This window comes from Trichomycterus rosablanca, chromosome 5 (genome assembly GCF_030014385.1).
Source record: "Trichomycterus rosablanca isolate fTriRos1 chromosome 5, fTriRos1.hap1, whole genome shotgun sequence".
NCBI classification, from domain to species: Eukaryota; Metazoa; Chordata; class Actinopteri; order Siluriformes; family Trichomycteridae; genus Trichomycterus; species Trichomycterus rosablanca.
In genome coordinates, this window is record NC_085992.1 from 4513968 (window position 1) to 4535475 (window position 21508).

The 21508-nt window shown below is 42.9% G+C and overlaps 2 protein-coding genes across 10 annotated transcripts in view; both read left to right on the forward strand.

Moving 5' to 3' along the window:
• myoz1a (myozenin 1a) overlaps positions 1 to 21508 on the forward strand; it is a 294151-nt gene that overhangs the window by 198416 nt on the left and 74227 nt on the right. The gene's annotated exons all lie outside the window — the stretch shown is intronic.
• camk2g2 (calcium/calmodulin-dependent protein kinase (CaM kinase) II gamma 2) overlaps positions 1 to 21508 on the forward strand; it is a 67461-nt gene that overhangs the window by 5081 nt on the left and 40872 nt on the right. For all 9 annotated transcript variants that reach the window (XM_062995532.1, XM_062995533.1, XM_062995534.1 and 6 more), the window contains exons 2-3: positions 6540 to 6634; positions 18653 to 18712. In XM_062995532.1, the coding sequence (XP_062851602.1) occupies positions 6540 to 6634; positions 18653 to 18712 (155 nt within the window). The remainder of the gene's footprint in view (positions 1 to 6539; positions 6635 to 18652; positions 18713 to 21508) is intronic.

The window sequence follows — 21508 nt, forward strand, 5'->3', positions numbered from 1 at the left end:
CTGTACCTGTTCTGGTTTCTGGCAAGAAATACAAGCTGAATACACGACTGAATCAGTCCTTCATCTCTTATCAGCTATTTCATCTGCTTCTTTTTCTACTGTGGACAGTGGCGGAGCCAGACAATTTCCATAGGGGTGGCCAGACTGAGACCACTGCTCACACAGGGGCGGCACAGAAACTGTCTGATACCTTATTTTTGTATGTGGCAAGTGGCTGTTGATCTAGTAGTGTTTTGGTCACTCACTCGTTCACCTATACAGGCAGTGAATGTAATGTAGAATTAGCCCAGCATAATAAGCTTTTTATTTTTTCTCATTTTCCCTGTGAAAAACTAAAATATAGCCTATAACTAGAGATGGGACGATCGATCGGCTATGAATCGGTATCGGCCGATTTTTAATCAAAATATGCTATCGGCGATCGGCGATATTTCCTAAAAGTAGCCGATCCGATCGTGTGATATATAAAGATCATGTTAAGTTAACAGCTCAGTGGATTGATCCAGACTTTGAGCTACGACGCGCCAACCATCACATCACCATTCATCAACCATCGTACAGAAACCATCGTGAAAGCTCTTCATGACCTAAAATAACATCATTAACGTTGTGCATCATACATACGATGTAATTTTGCTGATTGTAATATTTACTTTAAAAAGATAATTCAACCCGGTCACATCTGAGTCGATTCTATCAGCACGTTATATAAACTCCTGGTTCACTTTGGTAAATCGTAAGCGGTTCTTACTTGTGATGTAGATGAGAACAGAAAACGTTACAGAGCCAATCAGAGGCAAAAGTTTATTCATTACCAAATTCGTTAGTTCAGGATCATCTGCTAAACTTTTAGGGTAATCAGAACTTTTAGCTCCACAGACGGAACGAGTCTGACTCGGTTACAGATCTGTGGTAATAGCAGTTTAATGAAGCTTTTTAATGTAAAAGAGTCACACAAAATGTTCTGTAGTAGCTGGTGTTTATTTAAAACCACAGCATTTATTAATAACAGTAAAAACGGGGAGAGAAACTTACGCGTCACATTCGACTCCTGAATCAGAATCATTTAAAGCGACACTGTGAACAAAGCGTTTTTTTTAAAGAAACACACACACGCTGTTGCTTTCGGTTTATTTTCACTGTGAGGCTCTTTTTAAGTTTTTTTCAGACTAAACTGGATAACATTAAACCTGTGTGTGTGTGTGTGGTCAGTTAGACTAATAAGATATGTCTCCTGTGGGTGAAAAAAATAATTGTTTGGTTACTTTATTATTTACTGCTGATTTTGCGCTAAAAATTGCATGTCACCCCCCCCCCCCCCCCCCCCGATCGAAATCGACTATCGTCCGATTGCCCTGAAAAGAGATCGGAGATCGCAATCGGTGCCAAAAACCCCGATCGTCCCATCTCTACCTATAACCTTAACAGAATTTCAAAGATATTCCTTTGCAATACTTGATCATTTGGCTGCCAACTTGTGTGTACTGATGAGACTCAATTGAACCCCAGAACATGCCAGTGTGAATGCATGGAAAACACATTTTAATTTTCTTTCAAGAATATGATACATTCTGACCAACACTGTTACGCTAAATCAGCATTGAACATTGACTTTACTCTTAACAGCCTTCTACAATGCTGGGGCTTCTTAAAACTGAATATTCTCTTTTCAATAGAAGTGTTATTTAAATGCTATTAAATTGTTTTTGAAAAAAAAACGCCCAATTAGGAGGAAAACCGCCCAATCTGGCAACAGTGGAAGGCGAATGTCCCGTTGGTGCCTTTATTCGCAGCGCGCCACAACTAATAAGAATTAATATTAATAACTGGTATTAGTACTCAGTAGTATTAGTACTCAGTACTAGTACTTTTTCTGTCATTGTGTTGGTGGTTGACATTGATGTTGAGTGTGTAACTGCACTGTTTTGATGGAGAACTACTCGCTTGAGATGCGCTGTTGAATTGCGTCCCTGTGGGAACACCTGCGTGCAGAAATGCTTTTATATCACCGTTATTGAAACATTTTCTATCGCGATATATATCGATATCGAATTATTGTCCAGCACTAATGCAGCTCCACAGGACCATTGACACATTAACAGGTTTCCCAAACATCCTTATGGGAAAAAATACGTCTTTTAAACTCAACACCGCTCCCAGAACCAACTGACGTTGAGTTTCAAGGTACCGCTGTAATTAAATAAACGTGTATGCAAACGCCCCCTTGTGGAGGCTCTATGTTACACATGTTACCCCCCTCAGACATAGCCAATCATGTCTGTATAGACGGCCGGCTGGCCAACAGCGGCACTGAGATTCTAACCAGGATCTTAGCAGCTATGAGCTATAGACTGAACGCTTTCATAAATGCCTTCAACTGATTCTGACCACCGAGAGCCAGAGATCCAGAGATGAAGCTATTCTTTTCACCTGACGGCGACAGACTCGCAGCAAGCTGTATCACGTACAGAGAGTCAATCTGACAGGTTTGAGATATCAGCTCTGGTGTGCTAGCATGCTTGATGTTAGAATTGGAGTAGAAAAAGGGGTCAGGACATCCCTAAAATGTCAGTATGCTTCTTTTTGTCCATATCATGGACATGTAGCCATTATTATTAGGCTGGATTATTATTGGGCCTCAGTACAGTGCAGTAACCAGAGTGCCATGACAGGTTCTCCTCACTGTAACACAAGTCATTTCTCATCTTTATGCAGTTTAATCCATTTTGGGATGACGTCTGGAGCACCTGCACATTATGATCCTTTTGTTCATCTCTACTGAAATAATCATCTTTATATAAAACTAAAATTAGTTACCGATCATAGATTTTTATTGAGTTATGTAGGCACGCCGATCCCGCAGTGCTTCTAAATACGGATGTTTCATAAATCATAAAGTTAGCATAAGTGACGTTCGGAGACGGACCGATCAGTCATTTTAAGGAGCGTAACGATCGGCGATTTTCGTTTAGCCTGATCGAGTTACTGCTGTGTGCTTTATTTATACAGCTCATCGTGCTCAGGCACATCTGCACAGCTCCTCCTTAATTAAGGTGGAACTGATGGTCTGAGTTTGAACACGTTCGTAGAAAGTTGTTTTCTAAAGGCAGCAAGTTTTAATCTGTTAGGGCGGCACGGTGGCTAAGTGGGGGGTAGCACTGTCGCCTCACAGCAAGAAGGTCCTGGGTTCGATCCCCAGGTGGGGCGGTCCGAGTCCTTTCTGTGTGGAGTTTGTGTGTGGGTTGCCAGGTTCTGAATTTTCCAGCCAAATGTATTTATGTGAGGTGTATTATTCATTTATTTATTTAATTTGGGATTTATTTCATTTAAGGTTTTTTACACAATAAGGAAAAAATCGGATCGTGAACCCAGTATCATAAATCGCATCGTGGGTAGAGTGTATCGTTACATCCCTAGTATTAAGGCTACAAAAAAAAAATTTTTTTTGGATTTTGATTTCAAGAATCAAGTCGAAATATTATAGCCATAACCTACTGGTGTTAAAGTGGACGTAGAGTATTTGGTCAAGTTTAACTTCCGTATCTCACAAATAAAGAAATCCTCGATCTCCAGGCACACCAGCATCAGTTTGTTATTAGTACAAGAATGCTAAAGTGGCTTATAACAAACTGCATTTATTTTAAGTCTGTATTAGGTTTAAATGTTAAATATCAAACAAATGTTGAATGGAAAACCAGCTCGGACTTTTTAGTTGAAGCAGAATGTTGTAGGTTATCGATGCTTCTTTTTTCCATGCTTCTCTAAATTGCCCAGCCACGACGACTGTAGACTAGGGATGTAACGATACACTCTACCCACGATGCGATGCGATTCACGATACTGGGTTCACGATACGATTTTTTTCCTAATTTTTTTAAAGTAAAATTTAATTGTAGACAAATTATGACAAAGTTTCCTTTTATTATTTCTCTTTAAATAAAATAAAATACTGTATTTGCGCTTATCTTTTATTTATCTATATAATGAATGTCCTTCTATTTCTGCGGTAGCTACAAACTATGCAAAACGATGCTGCACGTTTCCCTTTTTGTGAAAAAAAAAAACTGAAATGAAACAAATCCCACATGAAATAAATAAATGAATAATACAAATAAAGAAAGTATCCTCACATAAATACATTTGGCTGGAAAATTCCGAACCTGGCATCCCTGTAGTGACGTCAACCAGGCAGGGTGAATAGCGCCAGCGCCCTCTGCTGTTTAAAGTGAATATCGATTCATTATACATGTAAACCGATTTGAATCGTTACACGTGTGAATCGATTTTTAACTGTCTTGTGGTGCGTCGTTACATCCCTACTGTAGATGGAAGTCTTCATCTTTATTCTCAAAAAACGTCACCATTTATTGGAAAACGCATTACCGAGTGAAACTGTGTAATCACAATTTCATTTTTCACCTGGCGATCAGTACAGCTAATGTCAGCCTTGCGTACAGTTCCTCACTTTAGTGTACTTAATTCTTAACTAAAATATTCCGAAATGCAAACGAATCATCTGTAAAGTTAGTGTGAAAGGCTGCACACCGTGATGATTCACTGTCATTGCAGTCTTGACCTTTAGCAGTGCAGCCACGATCGGCGTTTTTGGAAGTACGTCTCCATCCGAAAGCCATTCCGATCAAATGAATGCACGGCGCTCATTATCCATGATTTATACGAGTTTACCGAGATCTCTCTGGATGTGTTTGAGAGGAAATGCAGGCGCGGTGTGCAGCAGCGTAATCGCCAATATACCAGTTTTGGCTGAATTGCACAAACCGAGTCTGAGCTTGGCTCCGGTGTGCCAGCCGTGCGTGGGTTTCTGTACTGCAACACGCTGTAATGCACTCTTACGTAAAACAGCTCTGTGGTTTGAGGAGCATGTTTCTAATTTCTTGATTTGGTTTTGTCTGAATGTATTGATCTCTTGCTGGTTGGTTTCAGACACGTTTTAATGATCTTAGAGGAAATTTTGGGTAGCACTGTCGCCTCACGGCAAGAAGGTCCTGGGTTCGATCCCCAGACGGGGCGGTCCGGGTTCTTTCTGTGCGGAGTTTTTGGGTGTGTTCGAAAAGCTAGCTCTCTCTCTAGATAGACAGCATTTTACGTCATCCTATGCGCGCTCCCGAGAAGGAGGCTGTTCGAAATCCTAGATGCCTTATTATCCTCACTACTGAGGCATCTTAATACTTCAATGTTATTTTGACTCAGAAACGAGTGAGCATCCGACGCTGCCTTAGTGATCAAGGCAATCCCAGCATTCATTGCGGGTCGGGTGCTCTTCTCTCACAGAAAAAAAAAAGAGTTATTTTAAAACTTACTGATTTTTTACTTGTATAAACTTGTACCGAGTTTTTTTATTTGCAAGTTCGGGCTCGTCAGGAAATGTGACCGTAATCGGTACATGAAGGGAGATGCTATGTTGACATGTTAGCGTGCTGTGCTACCTCAATCCATTGGTTTGAATGGCAAGATGCTAAATGCTAAACCCGATGTTATCGCTGTCTAAGTAGCGCGTTCGAATAACCTGACTTATAAGTCATTGACTTATTACAATCCTCTCTACTGAGGCAGCTGCCTATGTAGGCAGTAAGACAGCAAGGCAGCTCACTAGGTTTTCGAACACACCCCTTATGTTTTCCCCGTGTCTGTGTGGGTTTCCTCTGGGTGCTCCGGTTTCCTCCCACAGTCCAAAGACATGCAAGTGAGGTGAATTGGAGACACTAACTGAGTAACTACCGTTCCTGTCATGAATGTTACCAAAGAGTAAAACATGACGTTAAAATCCTAATAAAAACAAACAAACTGCTGCTGACCTCACTCCGTCCCCCTCTGACACGTGTGCAGTAGCTGTAGTTCATATGGAGATCTGTATCGCGTCATGTAGAGTCATGTACAGATCTTCATTATCCCCCGTCTCTGTGCAGACGCCATCGCTCGGCCAGCAGAGGTCATGATTGCAGCGGTGATGTGGAGTTTCCTCTGGCATTTCCACCCTCAGACGATGTTGTTCATATAGGCGCCTGGCTGGCCGGTAGTAGAGCTGAGGTTTGAGATGTCAGCTCGTTGTGCTAGAGTGTTTTACTCGCCTCTACCTGATCGAGTGGTCATTCCTTGGTCACTGTTGCCAGATTGGCTGTGCTTTGTGGGTGGGAGAGGTTGCGTTTCCTTTGGGATAAATAGAGTATCTGTCTGTCCGTCCGTTTGTCCGTCCATCTATCTATCAGACTGCACCAGTCAATCCCAGACGTCTGTAAACCTGTTGACCTTTGTAATGACCTGTATGGTGCAATTTATAAACATGTCCCTTGTTTAGCTCTGTGTGTTTTGGAAAAACTGGTTTTGTGACGGGATAAATTCTAATACAGGATAAAAAAAGCAGTTCTAAAGAGTTCAGTTCTAATTAATAATATAATAAAAATTCAGATAGTTTGCTCATTGCCTGAAGTCATTCTGACTCTGTGTTATTAGCATACTTGCACAAAGCCTGTCCTTGTTAGCAGTGTTTAACTGCTGTCTCGTTTTTCTTGACTCGACAGGGGCGCTTTCTCCATCGTCCGACGATGTGTGAAGAAATCGACATTACAGGAATATGCAGCTAAAATTATCAACACAAAGAAGCTGACGGCGAGAGGTAAGAGTCCCACGACTGACTGAGACTTCTGTTCTTATTATTTGTAGCTGGGTCCGCTGTTTATATCTATGTGATTTAGTTGGATTAAAGCGAACCCTGGGGCGATCGCTCTGTTGGTGTTATCGTGTTGGTTCAGGATCGATTATGACGGTTTTGTTCACTGACCAGGGCAGGGTGGGTTGGTGGGGTGGGGTGGGGTGGTAGGAAAGAACCTGGATTTCATTTACACGTAGCTTTCCAGCGACAAACGAAGCTGAGTGTTTAGCTGTGGATTTCAGCGAGCGTTCGTTAGGTACAGCGCAGTGAAAGATAAAACACTGGCGCTGTCAAATACAGATACATAAACATGGCAGGCCATTTTGTTCCTGTCATAGTCTGTATATCTTCACACGGTGGAGTAAACAAATAAGCAGCTCTAAAAATCTGAGCCTGGTTATTATTTATTATCTTCTATGAAGATTCGAACCATCAAATATCTGCAATGTACGACTTCTCCAGAGTCAAAGATCTCAGTTCATTTTAACACTCCGTGTGGTCAAGTTCTTGATTTTACCAGCAGGCTGGGTGCCTGAACAGACGACGATTGGTTCGCCCTAGGGTGGGAATGCATAACTGCAGCGATTACGACCTCTGCTGGCTGATCGTTGGCATCTGCGCAGAGACGGGGGATAATGGAGGTCGATGCGTGACTCTGTGCGCGATACAGATCTCCATATGAACCCTCCTTGTGCAGGTGAAAAGAAGCAGTGAGATACTGCACGCGTGTGCTAGTAAGAGCTCTCCTCGGCCAGGAGTGGAAGACAGTAGCAGTAAAGGATGCGAAATGCGGCTGGGGAATTGGATATGACTAGATTTGGAAGGAAAATTGGGAAAATGCATTAAAAAAGGTCGTGTATTCATGTAAAGAACCACATAAGAACAGGACTTGACAAGGATGATAGACTGACGTGAGAATTATCCTTCTTTCCTGTCGTGAATATAACCATGGTGTAAGCACAGCGTAAAACAACTAAATAATAAACAAATAAATATCATAAATTAATGATATAAAATACATGTACACGAGTACAGCTCCCAATAGCTAGGCTGTTCGGCCACTCATACCACACATAGCCGATCATGTCTGTATAGGCGCCCGACCGGCCGACAGCACATGATGTAGCCTGCTTACAATTCAGAGGTGTGTCACTCATGCTTAAACACCATTGAATAAAGAATAGAATAGAATAGCATGTTTATTGTCACTATACGCAGGTACAGTGACATTTTGTATGGCATCTGATCAATAGCGGTAGTAGCAGCATTAGAGGAAACAGTTATGTAACTAGCCTGTGTTGTCAGTTTGTCGGGTGGTTTTGTGGGTGTTTACTGGTCTGATGTGCTGCAGATTCTGTTCCTATAACTCTATCACTGTATATAGTTTTGCTTTTCTACCCTAAACTTGGGGTTGGCGGCGTGACGGTCACTAAGTCGGTAGCACTGTCGCCTCACAGCGAGAAGGTCCTGGGTTTGATTCCCAGCTGGACAGGTCTGGGTCCTTTCTGTGTGGGGTTTGCAAACAAGGAGCTCTAGTTGGAATATAATGAACGTGTGAATGCTGAGGAGGCCGAGTTCTGTTGAGTCAGGCTTTGGCACACACCAGCTTGTGCTAATTTAATGTATAATATAATATTAAGACATTAAAAACTTAAACCGAGGAGATATTCTGCTAGCACACCAGTGCAGAGGTTCTGAACTCCTCTGTCTGAAACTCGGCGTTGCCACCGGTCGGCTGGGCGCCATCTAGCGGGCATTGTTGGCAGTGCCTGCGGCAGATACTAATTGGCCACCGTATCTGCCAGGGTGGGACGATCGGACTGTGTGTGGGTGGATGGGTCTTCATACGCTGTGTAAGGAGCCTGATGGCGGAGGAGAAGCCTGTGCAGAATGCAGGGGCGAGAAGAGCAGGCGTGTACAGCGACGTGCTCTCCTCGGATGCAATCTGGTATCTCTCAGCAGCGGAGGACAAAATTGAGTGCTGAACTGATGAATCTTGTGTAATGAGTAACTACCGTTCCTGTCATGAATGTAACCGAAGTGTAAAACATGACGTTAAAATCCTAATAAATAAACTATAATGTCAGCGATGACCTGAAGCTCGGTGAAACGTTGGGTTTTGATTTCTCTCTCTCTCTTCTCCTGTGATTAGCCTAGTTGCACTTCAGCGTTGACGGGATTTTCAGAACTAATTAAACCCCCAGTGATGAAAGACGGGATACATGAGCCTCGCCCGCCTGTTCTGCCACGAGAGAAACAAAAGCTGCAGATCTATTTCGGGACGGTGGACGCTCTGTGTACCTGCCCCTGAGACTTTCACTTAATGATCTATTGTCTTGTGCTAGACTACGTATTACAGTTTTATATATATATTTATATATATATATATATTATAAGTGGAAGGATTCTGCAGGGTTTGTATCGTTGTATCATTAAGGAAAAGTCACACCCAAGCGCCGACTGGAAAGTTTAACTTATCAGTTTGGATAAACACTTCAGCTTGTAATTTATGACTGACCTGCTTACCATGAAGAAAGCCAAAAGCCCAGAAGAAAAGCTTTAAAATTTTAACAGGGCTGCCACTAATGACTATTTTTCTGTCGATTAATCTATAGACTCTTTAATCGATTAGTCGATTAATCTATAGACTATTTAATCGATTAATCTAACGATTAATTTTCCTCCAAAAAATGTCATTCAGAATCTCATTTAAGCTTCTTTTATTTTAACAACAAACTGTACGGCGTAATAATACGGCACAAAACTAAATGTAAACAGGGTTTATGTCCATATTATCACATTCTCAAGTGCTCCATATTTAACAAGGTGCAGCACGTGTTTATGGCGTTCAGTACACAAAGCACAGTGCTTCAACTTATAGCAGAAATGAAACGGAGGTCAGGACGTCTCATTAAGTCCAGCATACAGTAACGACAGATTGAGCCCAGATTCTAACCTACACATTCACAGTGCCGCGGCAACCGCTAAAATCACGAGCCTAACGGGACTAACTGAACTCACTAAGAAATACGGTATTCCAAGATCTCCGTGATTTAAGAAGCGTAATGAAACATATAGACGTGCAACATGGCGCTGGTGCCGCCGTGGTACCATCAAAGCTTTGCACAGTGTACAAACCAGCTTTTTGTTTTGTGCCAGTTTAAATATTCCCAAAATTTCCATCGTCCTCTGACTGCTGCAGACGGCATTTTTTTTAAGACGGCGCTTAATGCCGGCAACCAGTGACCAAACCAAATACGACTTAGGTCACGCAAGCAGCAAGTAGTGCTGAGGGAATCATATGAACGCTTATATGAATGGAAACGTTGTAGAGATGAAAAACATCGTTTTAAAAACAATGCATCGACTTAAAATATTAACAGTATTGTCATCGATTAGGTCGACCGATCACGGCAGCCCTAAATTTTAAATACAAATGGTCGTAAAAGTAAGGTCACACAGCAGACAGTTGGGATAGCAAAGCTACCTACTGGCAGAGAGTGAAAAGGACTCTCCACCCAACCACAATTAATGGCAGATGGGGTAAAGTGCACAGCAAGAATGGTTTATAGATGCAGGACTGATATTATGCAATGAGACTGTAGGGATTGGAGTAAGGTCTGATTGGAAAGGCCAACACATCAGTGTCGCACACCCACCCATAGTGAAATTTGGGGAGGGCCACAGCTGGGGTTAACCTTGACGAAAATGGGCTTCCTTCTGCTCTGACGATGTTCCCAGACTGTGAGGATTTGTCCAACACAGAACTTTCTCTAGATTGTCGTGCATGTGAGGATCAAAAGCCAAAAGACTAGAACTGATACAAAGGGTCGAAATCGGCGTTTGGATCGTCTCGTTTCGGCAGCGTGGATGAGCTTTTCAGCAGGTATCCTGGCAACTGTTTTAATTATTTATCCGACTGGCTAGCGTCAAATTAAAAAGTAAGGGTCCTATTTATTTTGAAAGCCATTCAAATGCCAGGCCTCCACCTCTGTAAATCTTCGCTCCAGTCCGTCCGCGGCCTTAATCAAAGCCTCGCGACGCCGAGCTTCATGCCAGCTTGTTTTTCACAGCTGCTGCAATCAACTGTCTCTGATTTTCTATCCACTCTGTCATTTGTTTAAAGCGCCTGGCTGTGACTGTCGCCCGTGTCTCGTTTATCTGTTCAGTACTTGAGAGGTAAAACAGTGAAATCCATGTCGTTCATTGGTTGGTTAATGGTTCTTATCAGACGGGCTGTGATGCGCTTATTTGCCGCTTTGGTTAATGAACTTCGAGCTTGAACTCTTTTTCTCTCCCCGATTTTCCCCTCAATTTAGAAACAGTAAAAAAGTTTTGGGCTTAACTGGGTTTGGTCAGACGAAATCCGAACCACTTCCATTAGCTTTCGTTTGTTTGTTTGTTTATTAGGACTTTAACGTGATGTTTTACACTTTGGTTACGTTCATGACAGGAACGGTAGTTTGTCTTAACACAACATTTATCAGTTCACACGGTTATATCGAACACAGTCATGGACAATTCAGTGTCTCCAATTCACCTCACTTGCACGTCTTTGGACTGTGGGAGGAAACCGGAGCACCCGGAGGAAACCCACGCGGACACGGGGAGAACATGCAAACTCCACACACCTTCTTGCTGCCCACTTAGCCACCGTGACGCCCCCATTAGCTTTTGAGACGAAGTCATCGAGAGCATTCTGACCATTGAAGAACAGGGTGAAAGGGGGCAAACAAAGCATGTAGAGAAACCAGTCCAGACCAGCACCATAACCATTAAGCCACCACCATCCATTTTTATTTACATGTAAACAGCTTGGTGAGCGTGTTTGCTTTTTGGAAAAAGCCGTGTTGATTTTGTTCAGTAAATGCTGCAAGCTAATATACTTATTTATAAAGTAAACTCATTAAATAGGTCGTGTGTGTGTGTGTGTGTGTGTGTGTGTGTGTGTGTGTGTGTGTGTGTGTGTGTGTGTGTGCTGTAGACAGTTTAGTTTAAACTGCTGTGAAATCTCCAGCATATGAAACACGTTACAGGATAATCCATGACTGAGTGAGACGTAGTAACACCAACCATCTGGCAGTACGCAGTCTTAATCACACACTCTTACATAATCCTGTTCTGTAAAACTACGGACGCAGTGCGCTGTGTACTTATTTGTAAGGAGGATTTGCATTTTGCTTAGGAAATGAACTATTTTTATGTTTATATGTTTAAGTATTACCCCACTGCGGGCTGATCGATGGCGTCTGTACATTGAGACATTGTACATTGAGACCCACTCTGTACTGTTTGCCTCGTTCATTTCTTAAGTTTTGCAGTACTTTAAAAGTATGATATTGCTCCAAACCATACCAGTAATGACGTACATTCGGTATACTGTCTTTAATCCCTCATACGGTATGGATTTTTAATATACCACTATACCGTAGCACAGTTAATACAACAGCTGTAGGCTTCAATAGGACGCAAATCATGTGATATAGTTCGCCGCTAAAAGCGCTATGGAGTGCCGTTCAGATTAGATGCAGCTTACGAGTTAGCCAGGTAACGTTAGCATGACAGTGTTTACAGATGAGAGAGGCTTCATCATTATGGTGAAAAAAATAAACAAAAACAGATGGAGGATGAAGAGAGGAAGACCAAATAGAACAGACTGAAACACTATACACCGATCAGCCATAACATTGAGCCATACACTCACTGTCCATTTTATCAGCTCCGCTTACCATATAGAAGCACTTTATAGTTCTACAATTACTGACTGTAGTCCATCTGTTTCTCTACATGCTTTGTTAGCCCCCTTTCACCCTGTTCTTCAATGGTCAGGACCCCCACAGAGCAGGTATTATTTAGGTGGTGGATGATTCTCAGCACTGCAGTGACACTGACATGGTGGTGGTGTGTTAGTGTGTGTTGTGCTGGTATGAGTGGATCAGACACAGCAGCGCTGATGGAGTTTTTAAACACCTCACTGTCACTGCTGGACTGACAATAGTCCACCAACCAAAAATATCCAGCCAAAAGCGCCCCGTGGGCAGCATCCTGTGACCACTGATGAAGGTCTAGAAGATGACCGACTCAAACAGCAGCAATAGATGAGCGATCGTCTCTGACTTTACATCTACAAGGTGGACCAACTAGGTAGGAGTGTCTGATAGAGTGGACAGGTGGACAGTGAGTGGACACAGTATTTAAAAACTCCACTCACACCAGCACAACACACACTAACACACCACCACCATGTCAGTGTCACTGCAGAGCTGAGAATGATCCACCACCTAAATAATACCTGCTCTGTGGTGGTCCTGTAGGGGTCCTGACCATTGAAGAACAGGGTGAAAGGGGGTAACAAAGCATGCAGAGAAACAGATGGACTACAGTCAGTAATTGTAGAACTACAAAGTGTCTCTATATGGTACAGTGGGGCCAAAAAGTATTTAGTCAGCCACTGATTGTGCAAGTTCTCCTACTTAGAAAGATGAGAGAGGTCTGTAATTTTCATCATAGCTACACTTCAACTATGAGAGACAAAATGAGGAAAAAAAATCCAGGAAATCACATTGTAGGATTTTTAAAGAATTTATTTGTAAATTATGGTGGAAAATAAGTATTTGGTCAATAACAAACAAGCAAGATTTCTGGCTCTTCTGGAATCCAGGCTATGACTGTGCATGTTTTCAGGTGCTGTAACCGTTGCAGCAGCATCGATGTTAAAACCCCTTACTTGGATGTGAGCGAGCGGCCCGGCAGGACTCCCTGCCTCAAGCGCATAATTAGCATTCCAACCAACACTGCGCTGCCGCTGGATATGACAGCCTAACTAGCACTCTGCCTCTTTACTGCAACTGTGTATGCGTGCGTTCCCTAACCTTACACCGGGGGTTTTCAACCGAAGGTGTCAAAAGAGTCGGCTATAATAACCGTATGGGAATACATTCACACAGAGGTGGGACATGTTACGAAAGGCTACACAAACAGGAATCTGATTCGTTAGTGCTGGAACTTTCAGCTGCTCAACAGTCTGTGGTCGCTGTTGTCTGATTCTCCTCTTCATAACAAACCATTCACTTTTAATAACACACTGACTCTATCTACAAAGCTATGATATTACAGCACATCCAGGTGTATTTATTTATTAGGATTTTAACGTCATGTTTTACACTTTGGTTACATTCATGACAGGGTAGTAACAGGTTACACAAGATTTATCAGTTCGCACGCCCAGGTGGCGCAGCGGGATATTTTGCTAGCACACCAGCGCAGAGATTCTGAACTCCTCGGTTCGAAACTCGGCGTTGCCACCGGTCGGCTGGGCGCCATCTAGCGGGCATAATTCGCAGTGCCTGCAGCAGACTCTAATTGGACAGTAGGTAGCCTAGTGGTTAAGGTACTGGACTAGTAATTAGAAGGTTGCCGGTTCAAGCCTTGCCACCACCAAGTTGCCACTGTTGGGTCCCTGAGCAAGTCCCTTAACCTTCAATTGCTCAAAAATCGTGTTCAGTCATAATTGTAAGTCACTTTGGATAAAAGCGTCTGCTAAATGCCAAAAATGTAAATGTAATTGGCTATCATGTCTGCTCGGGCGGGATGACCGGACTATGTGGGTGGGGTCTTCTTACGCTGTGCAAGGACCCTGATTAGCAGATAGAGGCGTCTGTGCAAAATCATGGGTGAAAAAAAAAAAGCGTCGTGAGCAGCGATATACCCACCTGGACTGCAATCAGCGATCCACCAGCGGAAGACAGATTGATTGACTACACGCTAAACTGGGAGAAAATGCAGAAATAAAATAGAAGATTCATCAGTTCAAGTTCAATGTCAAACGCAGTCATGGACAATTTTGTATCTCCAGTTCATCTCACTTGCACGTCTTTGTACTGTAGGAGGAACCCGGAGATTCTGGAGGAAACCCACACAGACAGGGGGAGAACATGCAAACTCCACACAGAAAGGACCCGGACCGCCCCACCTGGGGATCGAAACCCAGGACCTTCTTGCTGTGAGGCGACAGTGCTACCCACCGTCCCATTAGAGCAGCATTTATCTTTCCAAAATCCCAATAATCTCAGAATTATACAAGACTACAGACAATTTTTATAGGTGCTGGTCACCTTTCATTACTATTTTCATTACAAATCCCTTCCACAGCTCCCAGTGGTAGACCTAGATACCCCTAATTGTTGAGGACTTGTGGAAGGACTCAAATGTGAGACAGACCAAGAACAAGCTGGATTGACAGCAGCACGGCGTGGATTGTGTTATCAGGAGCTAGTCTGCTACATGAGACAAGAGAACAGAGGGCATTGGAGAAAGCTGACCTATCTGTGCAGCCAACCATCACAAAGGGATGTCAGCGTAGTGACACGACACGACGTGAATAGGGTCGGATTTTGGCCCAACCCAACCTGCCTTGTGTCAGTATTTCAGACGCATGGCGGCGTGATGATGTGGTGATGCCAGTACCAATCAAGCATCGTTGGCATGTCGCAGCATCTGACCATGTAGCACCTTTGATGACAGCAATTCCTTCAAACTATAGTGGCAACTTTTAGCATGATAATATGTTTGGTTTCAAAGCCCGATTCACCTTGATTGACCAGATAAACAGTGGTCAGTCAGCAGCAGTAGTACATTAGATGGGTCTTATTTTTAAACACACTCACTTTCTTAACCGCTTATCCAATCAGGGTCGCGCGGTGGGGGGTGCTGGAGCCTATCTCAGCTTTTCAATAAGTGCAGGGCACACTGTGACACCCTGGAGGGGGCGCCAGTCCATCGCAGGGCAGACACACACACACACACACACACCCTTTCACCTATAGGGCAATTCAGTGTCCCCAATTAACCTGACCTAACCTGAGGAAACCGGATCTCCTGGAGGAAACCCACGCAGACACGGGGAGAACATGCAAACTCCGCACCCGGACCGCCCGTCTGGGGATCGAACCCAGGACCTTTTGCTGTGAGGTGACCACCGAGCCACTGTGCCGCCCTACTTTTAAACTGTTTGATAAATTATACTTTATTATTCACATTGCATATTTAAGATCAGATGTAGCCTAGTGGTTAAGGTACTGGATTAGTAATCAAAAGGTCACCTGTTCACGCCCCATTACTGCCAGGTTGCCACTGTTGGGCCCTTGAGCAAGGCGCTTAACCCTCAATTGCTTAGACGGTATACTGTCACAGTACTGTATGTCACTTTGGATAAAAGCGTCTGCTAAATGCCGTAAATAAAATGAATGAATGATGTTTATCGATATTCCAACCCTTCCACCTTGACCGAGCGTTACTCGTGCTTGTTTTCTGTTTTTTTCGCCCCCGCCCCCTCTAATAGGGGTGTGTGGAATACCCCACACAAACACACTTCATTATTTGTGGACACACACGTCTCCTGTGTGTTGCGTCGCGCGGTCGCACCGCGTGGGTCCTGTAAGTTTGATTTATTACAGCTCTGTCACAGCAGGCGGCGTGTGGGTTTGTTTCCGAGCCTCTCGGTTCATCTGGTGAACTTGGCATCTTGTACAGATCGTGATTTATTGGCTTGCTACGTGTGCGCGTGGATGTTTGAGCGTTATCCTGTTCCTGGTAAAATCCCAGCTGATTCGAATCCTCCGGTGGTTTTATTAAGCTAGCTAGGATCAGGCGTGTGGTGTGTTGAGTAAACATCGTCCTGATCTGTCCAGCTTCAGCCTGCTTTCATTGGTCAACCACTTAATGAATATAAAACTGAAAACACACAAAACAAAAACTGAACAAGAACGACTGACTCATTAAAAAAGGAAATATTCAATGATCCTGCCATGAACGTAGCCAGTGTGTTGCCATTAAACCAGTAAATAAACAAACAAACCTCATTGTTTCTACACTCACTGTCCATTTTATCAGCTCCACTTACCATATAGAAGCACTTTGTAGTTCTACAATTACTGACTGTAGTCCATCTGTTTCTCTGCATGCTTTGTTAGCCCCCTTTCATGCTGACCCACCACAGAGCAGGTATTATTTGGGTGGTGGATCATTCTCAGCACAGCAGTGACACTGACATGGTGGTGGTGTGTTAGTGTGTGTTGTGCTGGTATGAGTGGATCAGACACAGCAGCGCTGCCGGAGTTTTTAAACACCTCACTGTCACTGCTGGACTGAGAATAGTCCACCAACCAAAAACATCCAGCCAACAGCGCCCCATGGGCAGCGTCCTGTGACCACTGATGAAGGTCTAGAAGATGACCGACTCAAACAGCAGCAATAGATGAGCGATCGTCTCTGACTTCACATCTACAAGGTGGACCAACTAGGTAGGAGTGTCTAATAGAGTGGACAGTGAGTGGACACGGTATATAAAAACTCCAGCAGCGCTGCTGTGTCTGATCCACTCATACCAGCACAACACACACTAACACACCACCACCATGTCAGTGTCACTGCAGTGCTGAGAATGATCCACCACCTAAATAATACCTGCTCTGTGGGGGTCCTGACCATTGAAGAACAGCATGAAAGGGGGCTAACAAAGCATGCAGAGGAAAAGATGGACTACAGTCAGTAATTGTAGAACTACAAAGTGCTTCTATATGGTAAGTGGAGCTGTAGAAACAAGGAGGTGGTTTTAATGTTATGGCTGATCGGTGTAACTGTGTTTACAGTCATAATACAGTTGCACACTCAGCATACAGCTTGTAACTTAAGTGAAGTCGGATGCTTCCAACATTAAAATAATTCTGTAGGCCCTACTTAAATAAAAAGTAGTTTTGTACATAAATAAAGACCGTCTGTTCTTCTTTGCGATAGTTCACTGACTGCATTCGCTGATGAAATAACTTCGTCATGCTGCTACCTTTAGTTGCATTGTTTTTACCGCTTCATTTGCACAAAATTTAAATGTTGTGCATCATCCCTGTAAAACTGTTGAGCCATGCGTTAGCGAAGAAAAAGGATGTGCTGGTGAAACACACCATGCATAAGTGTGGTGACCTGAGTGCGTGAGATGAACGGATTTTGTCACCGCTGCATACACACTGATGGTAACCTGCGTATCCGAAGCACACTGGATATAACGAATACGGTCATTTTCAATGTCGATATTTGTGTTATCCCCCCCCCACTCAGGAGGTCACGATCCTCTTACTTGGTTCACCAGAGATGGAAAGGAAGCTTCACACTTACAGTAACGAACAGAACTAACAGAGGAACAGAGCGATCACACCAGGGTTGACATGTATAAACACAAGAAAACTAGAACCACTTCTACTGTTTTTTCTTCTTCAACATGCAAAAATGGTCGTGGTTTTACTCGCAGAGTCGCAGTGAGCCGTGTTTTAAGAGCTTCTCTCTGAGCCCCCTGAAAATCTAATGCATTTGGTTCCTTGCTTTACTACAAGCTGCCACCAAGATTTAAACTGGAGAGGGGAGACAGAACAACACACGTTCATGCAAATAAAAGCACATGATATTTTACTTTTAGTTTCAACAAACATTTAAAAACACTTTTTTCCCCTAGTGACAGCACAACCACGTCTCAGGAAATGTCTTAGCTCCACTTCTGAAAACGTAGTTTTATTTTTTTTTAAAGGAACCTTGTAAGATAGGTGTTTTATAGTGGATTATAAAACACAGCAAAAAGTTCTTGGGTTCGATTCCCAGGTGGAGCGGTTCGGGTCTGTGTAGAGTTTGCATGTTCTCCCCGTGTCTGCGTAGGTTTCCTCCCGGAGCTCCGGCTTCGGTAGTTTGTGGTACAAAGACAAGTGAGCTGAAATGAAGATACAAAATTGGACGTGACTGTGTTTGATATTGAACATGAACTGATGAATCTTGAGTAACCAGTAACGAACTGAATGTAACCAAAGTGTAAAACATCACATAAAATCATAATAAATTAATAAATAAAATGTGTAATGTGTTAAATCTTAAAAAGTTCAATCTTAAATGATATATTTCAAAGTTTGGGGTTTTTTCCAATTTCTGCGTTTATTTCCACAGATCACCAGAAACTGGAACGAGAAGCTCGTATCTGTCGTCTGCTCAAGCACCCCAACATAGGTAAGTGAGATTTTTAATGACCGAGTCCGTCACATGCTCAGGACCCTAGGGCTGTCGGTACAAATTCACTATTCAAATGATTTAAATTTAGAGAGGGGAAACTGTGACTGTATTTTAGATTACCTAAAAACTGTCTTATTTTGTCTTAAGTTTTATGTTTTTGGATGTTAAAGTGCAGTTTCACATCATGAGATAGTGAGTTAGTTACATACAGTTAGTGAACCACATTATTTCTCATTACTGTGATTACTGTACTCACATACAGGTAGCCTACATACTGCTTTAGCTTTTAATAGGGCCTTTTATTTGGTATGTTTTTACCCCAGTATTTAAACAATTATTACTACAGTAGGTTTATTGTGGGATTGTAAGTTCACCTGTTGAATACAGCAGATACGATCAGCACTAAAGACCTGAGTGACTTTGATAAGAGCCAAATGGTCATGGCCAGACGACTGGGTTTAAGTGTCTCAGAAACAAAAAAGTGCAAGAAATGCTCACAGGCAGTTGTGGTCAGTAGTAGGGGTGGGTTTATAAAATCGATTTTTCGATTCGAATCGATCTTTATTTGAACGATCCGATATCGATTCATATAAACGCGAGATCGATCTTTTAAATACACCCCTTTTTACGGTGCACACGGAAATCTGTTACCCCCTTTAATTTCGCGTGACCAGCCAGTGTTTTTTCATGCAACGAGATCTGACCTGCACATCAGTTCAGCATGGCAGAAGCTCGAGTTCTGACCACTACACAACTTTTTGCACTGATTTTCGCTCGGCGACGGGTCGGTGCTGGATTCGGGAGGAACTCGGTGTTCGCTCTGCGATCAAAACTCGGCTCTCGATCAGTGTGAGAAACAGCGAGGGGAAACACAGGGGCGAGGTTGTAAACAGGTGGTGGAGCGCAATATAGTTTCTATCAGAATACATCAGCACACGCGAGTTTTACAGTATTTCTGACCTGATCGTTCTCTACAAAACATAATATTTATTAACCTCCAACTCACTATAGAACAAGCCATGCTGCTCGTGTTGCCAAATCCACTCGGATTCATTTATTTCATCAGCGCACAAACTTTGATCTCTGGCTACTTGTTGATGTGCATGTTTGGACGTGGTATCATTAAACCTTTCATCACTTCTCACGTGTGTTTTCGTGACAGAACGTAGTTTTGGAGAGCAGAGAAGCTCGCCTGTGATTCCCCCTGGTGATAGATGGTGTAGTGTAAAACCCCCCATCGCCCATCAGTCGTGTAGTGTGAACATTACAGCGACCAGGTGTTAATCAGAGTGTCGTGTCGTGTAAACTTGGCATAAGCTGTTCAACAGCCCGGTGTATGTTTACATTACATTTACACTGTTGTAGCGTGTCAGACATATAAAATAATAATACAAAATTAATGTTACTGTTTTCTGTTTTGGATTAATTATTTATGTAAACAAAATACACAAATATTTTTAATAATGAGTGTTCTTTGTACAATTATCACATTTGTTCTCTGTACATCTGTACATATTTAAACAAAACCTGTTAATGTAACTCAAATATGCCTAAATGTGTTGAATCGAAATTGAATCGAAAATCGAATCAAAAATCGAATCGAAGATCGAATCGAATCGGGACCTTGTGAATCGGAATCGAATCGATCCAGGAAATTAGTGCCGATACCCAGCCCTAGTCAGTAGTTAGTACCCACCGACAGTGTTCTGAGGAGGGACACAGACCAACAGCAGTAACTGTGGCTCAAATTGCAGATAATTGTAATACCAGTGTCCCAACACACCATGGATGCGAAGTTGCAGGCCAGTCAGAATGTAATCTAATTCTGTTTGCCCCATGATCATTAGGACATTTTGTTTACTCGTGGAAGTGAGTAGGATTCACTGCAGTGAGGGACCTGCTGGTAAAGTCATCGTTTCAGGTACCATGCGACTCGGATGTCCTGTGGAGTCCATGTCTGGACCAGTCCAAGCTTTTTCTACAGCATCGTACATGTGCTTAGTCAATCAAGAACAGTGTTTATATCAGAGGAGAGCAAGATTGCTGATCGCTAATAATGATCCCATCAGCTTCGGATGGTGATACGTTTCACACAGACGTATGTTCAGGTCAGAATATAGTGCACTAACCTGAACTGAAGAGTAAACGAAGCTCTAGCACATGAGGGAAAGAGACTTTAGGCAAATGACCCGCAGGCCGTCGGCTAACTGATGCACTAAGCCGAGGCCCATTTGCATTCGGTGAAAGAGAACGTGCGTGAAGTTTATCATTCCAAGTGTCATGGCATGCAAATCACGGAAATAATGACCGTCCCTCGTATCCGAGTGTGGAGACAGGCTGACCTTCTGCTCATCGTGACTCGCCGGCTATGTTTACGCAGACTTGCTTCACTCTTGTTTTGTGAATAGCAAAAACTGCTAAACATGGATGGGATCACCGTTCTTTTTGGATGTGTTTGCTTTTGTCTAAAAACGAATAGGAACTGGAAATCAGTATTAATAAATAAAGCAGCCTCTTAATAGTAATAATAATGAATTATACGTATATAGCGCAGTTTACAAACCCAATCTCGCTTCACAAAACAATAACCATTAGCAGGAGCTAAAGTATTTATAGAAAATGTGGGTTTTCAGCTGAGCTTTGAAATTGCAGAGAGACGAAGAGGAGCGACTGGGTGAGGGCAGAGAGAATATGCCAGCAACACTAAAGGACCTGTGACCCATAGTGGAAAACCTGTATTTAGGAACAACAGACCAAAATATCAGTACGTTAGACTGCACGATGGGGCATAAC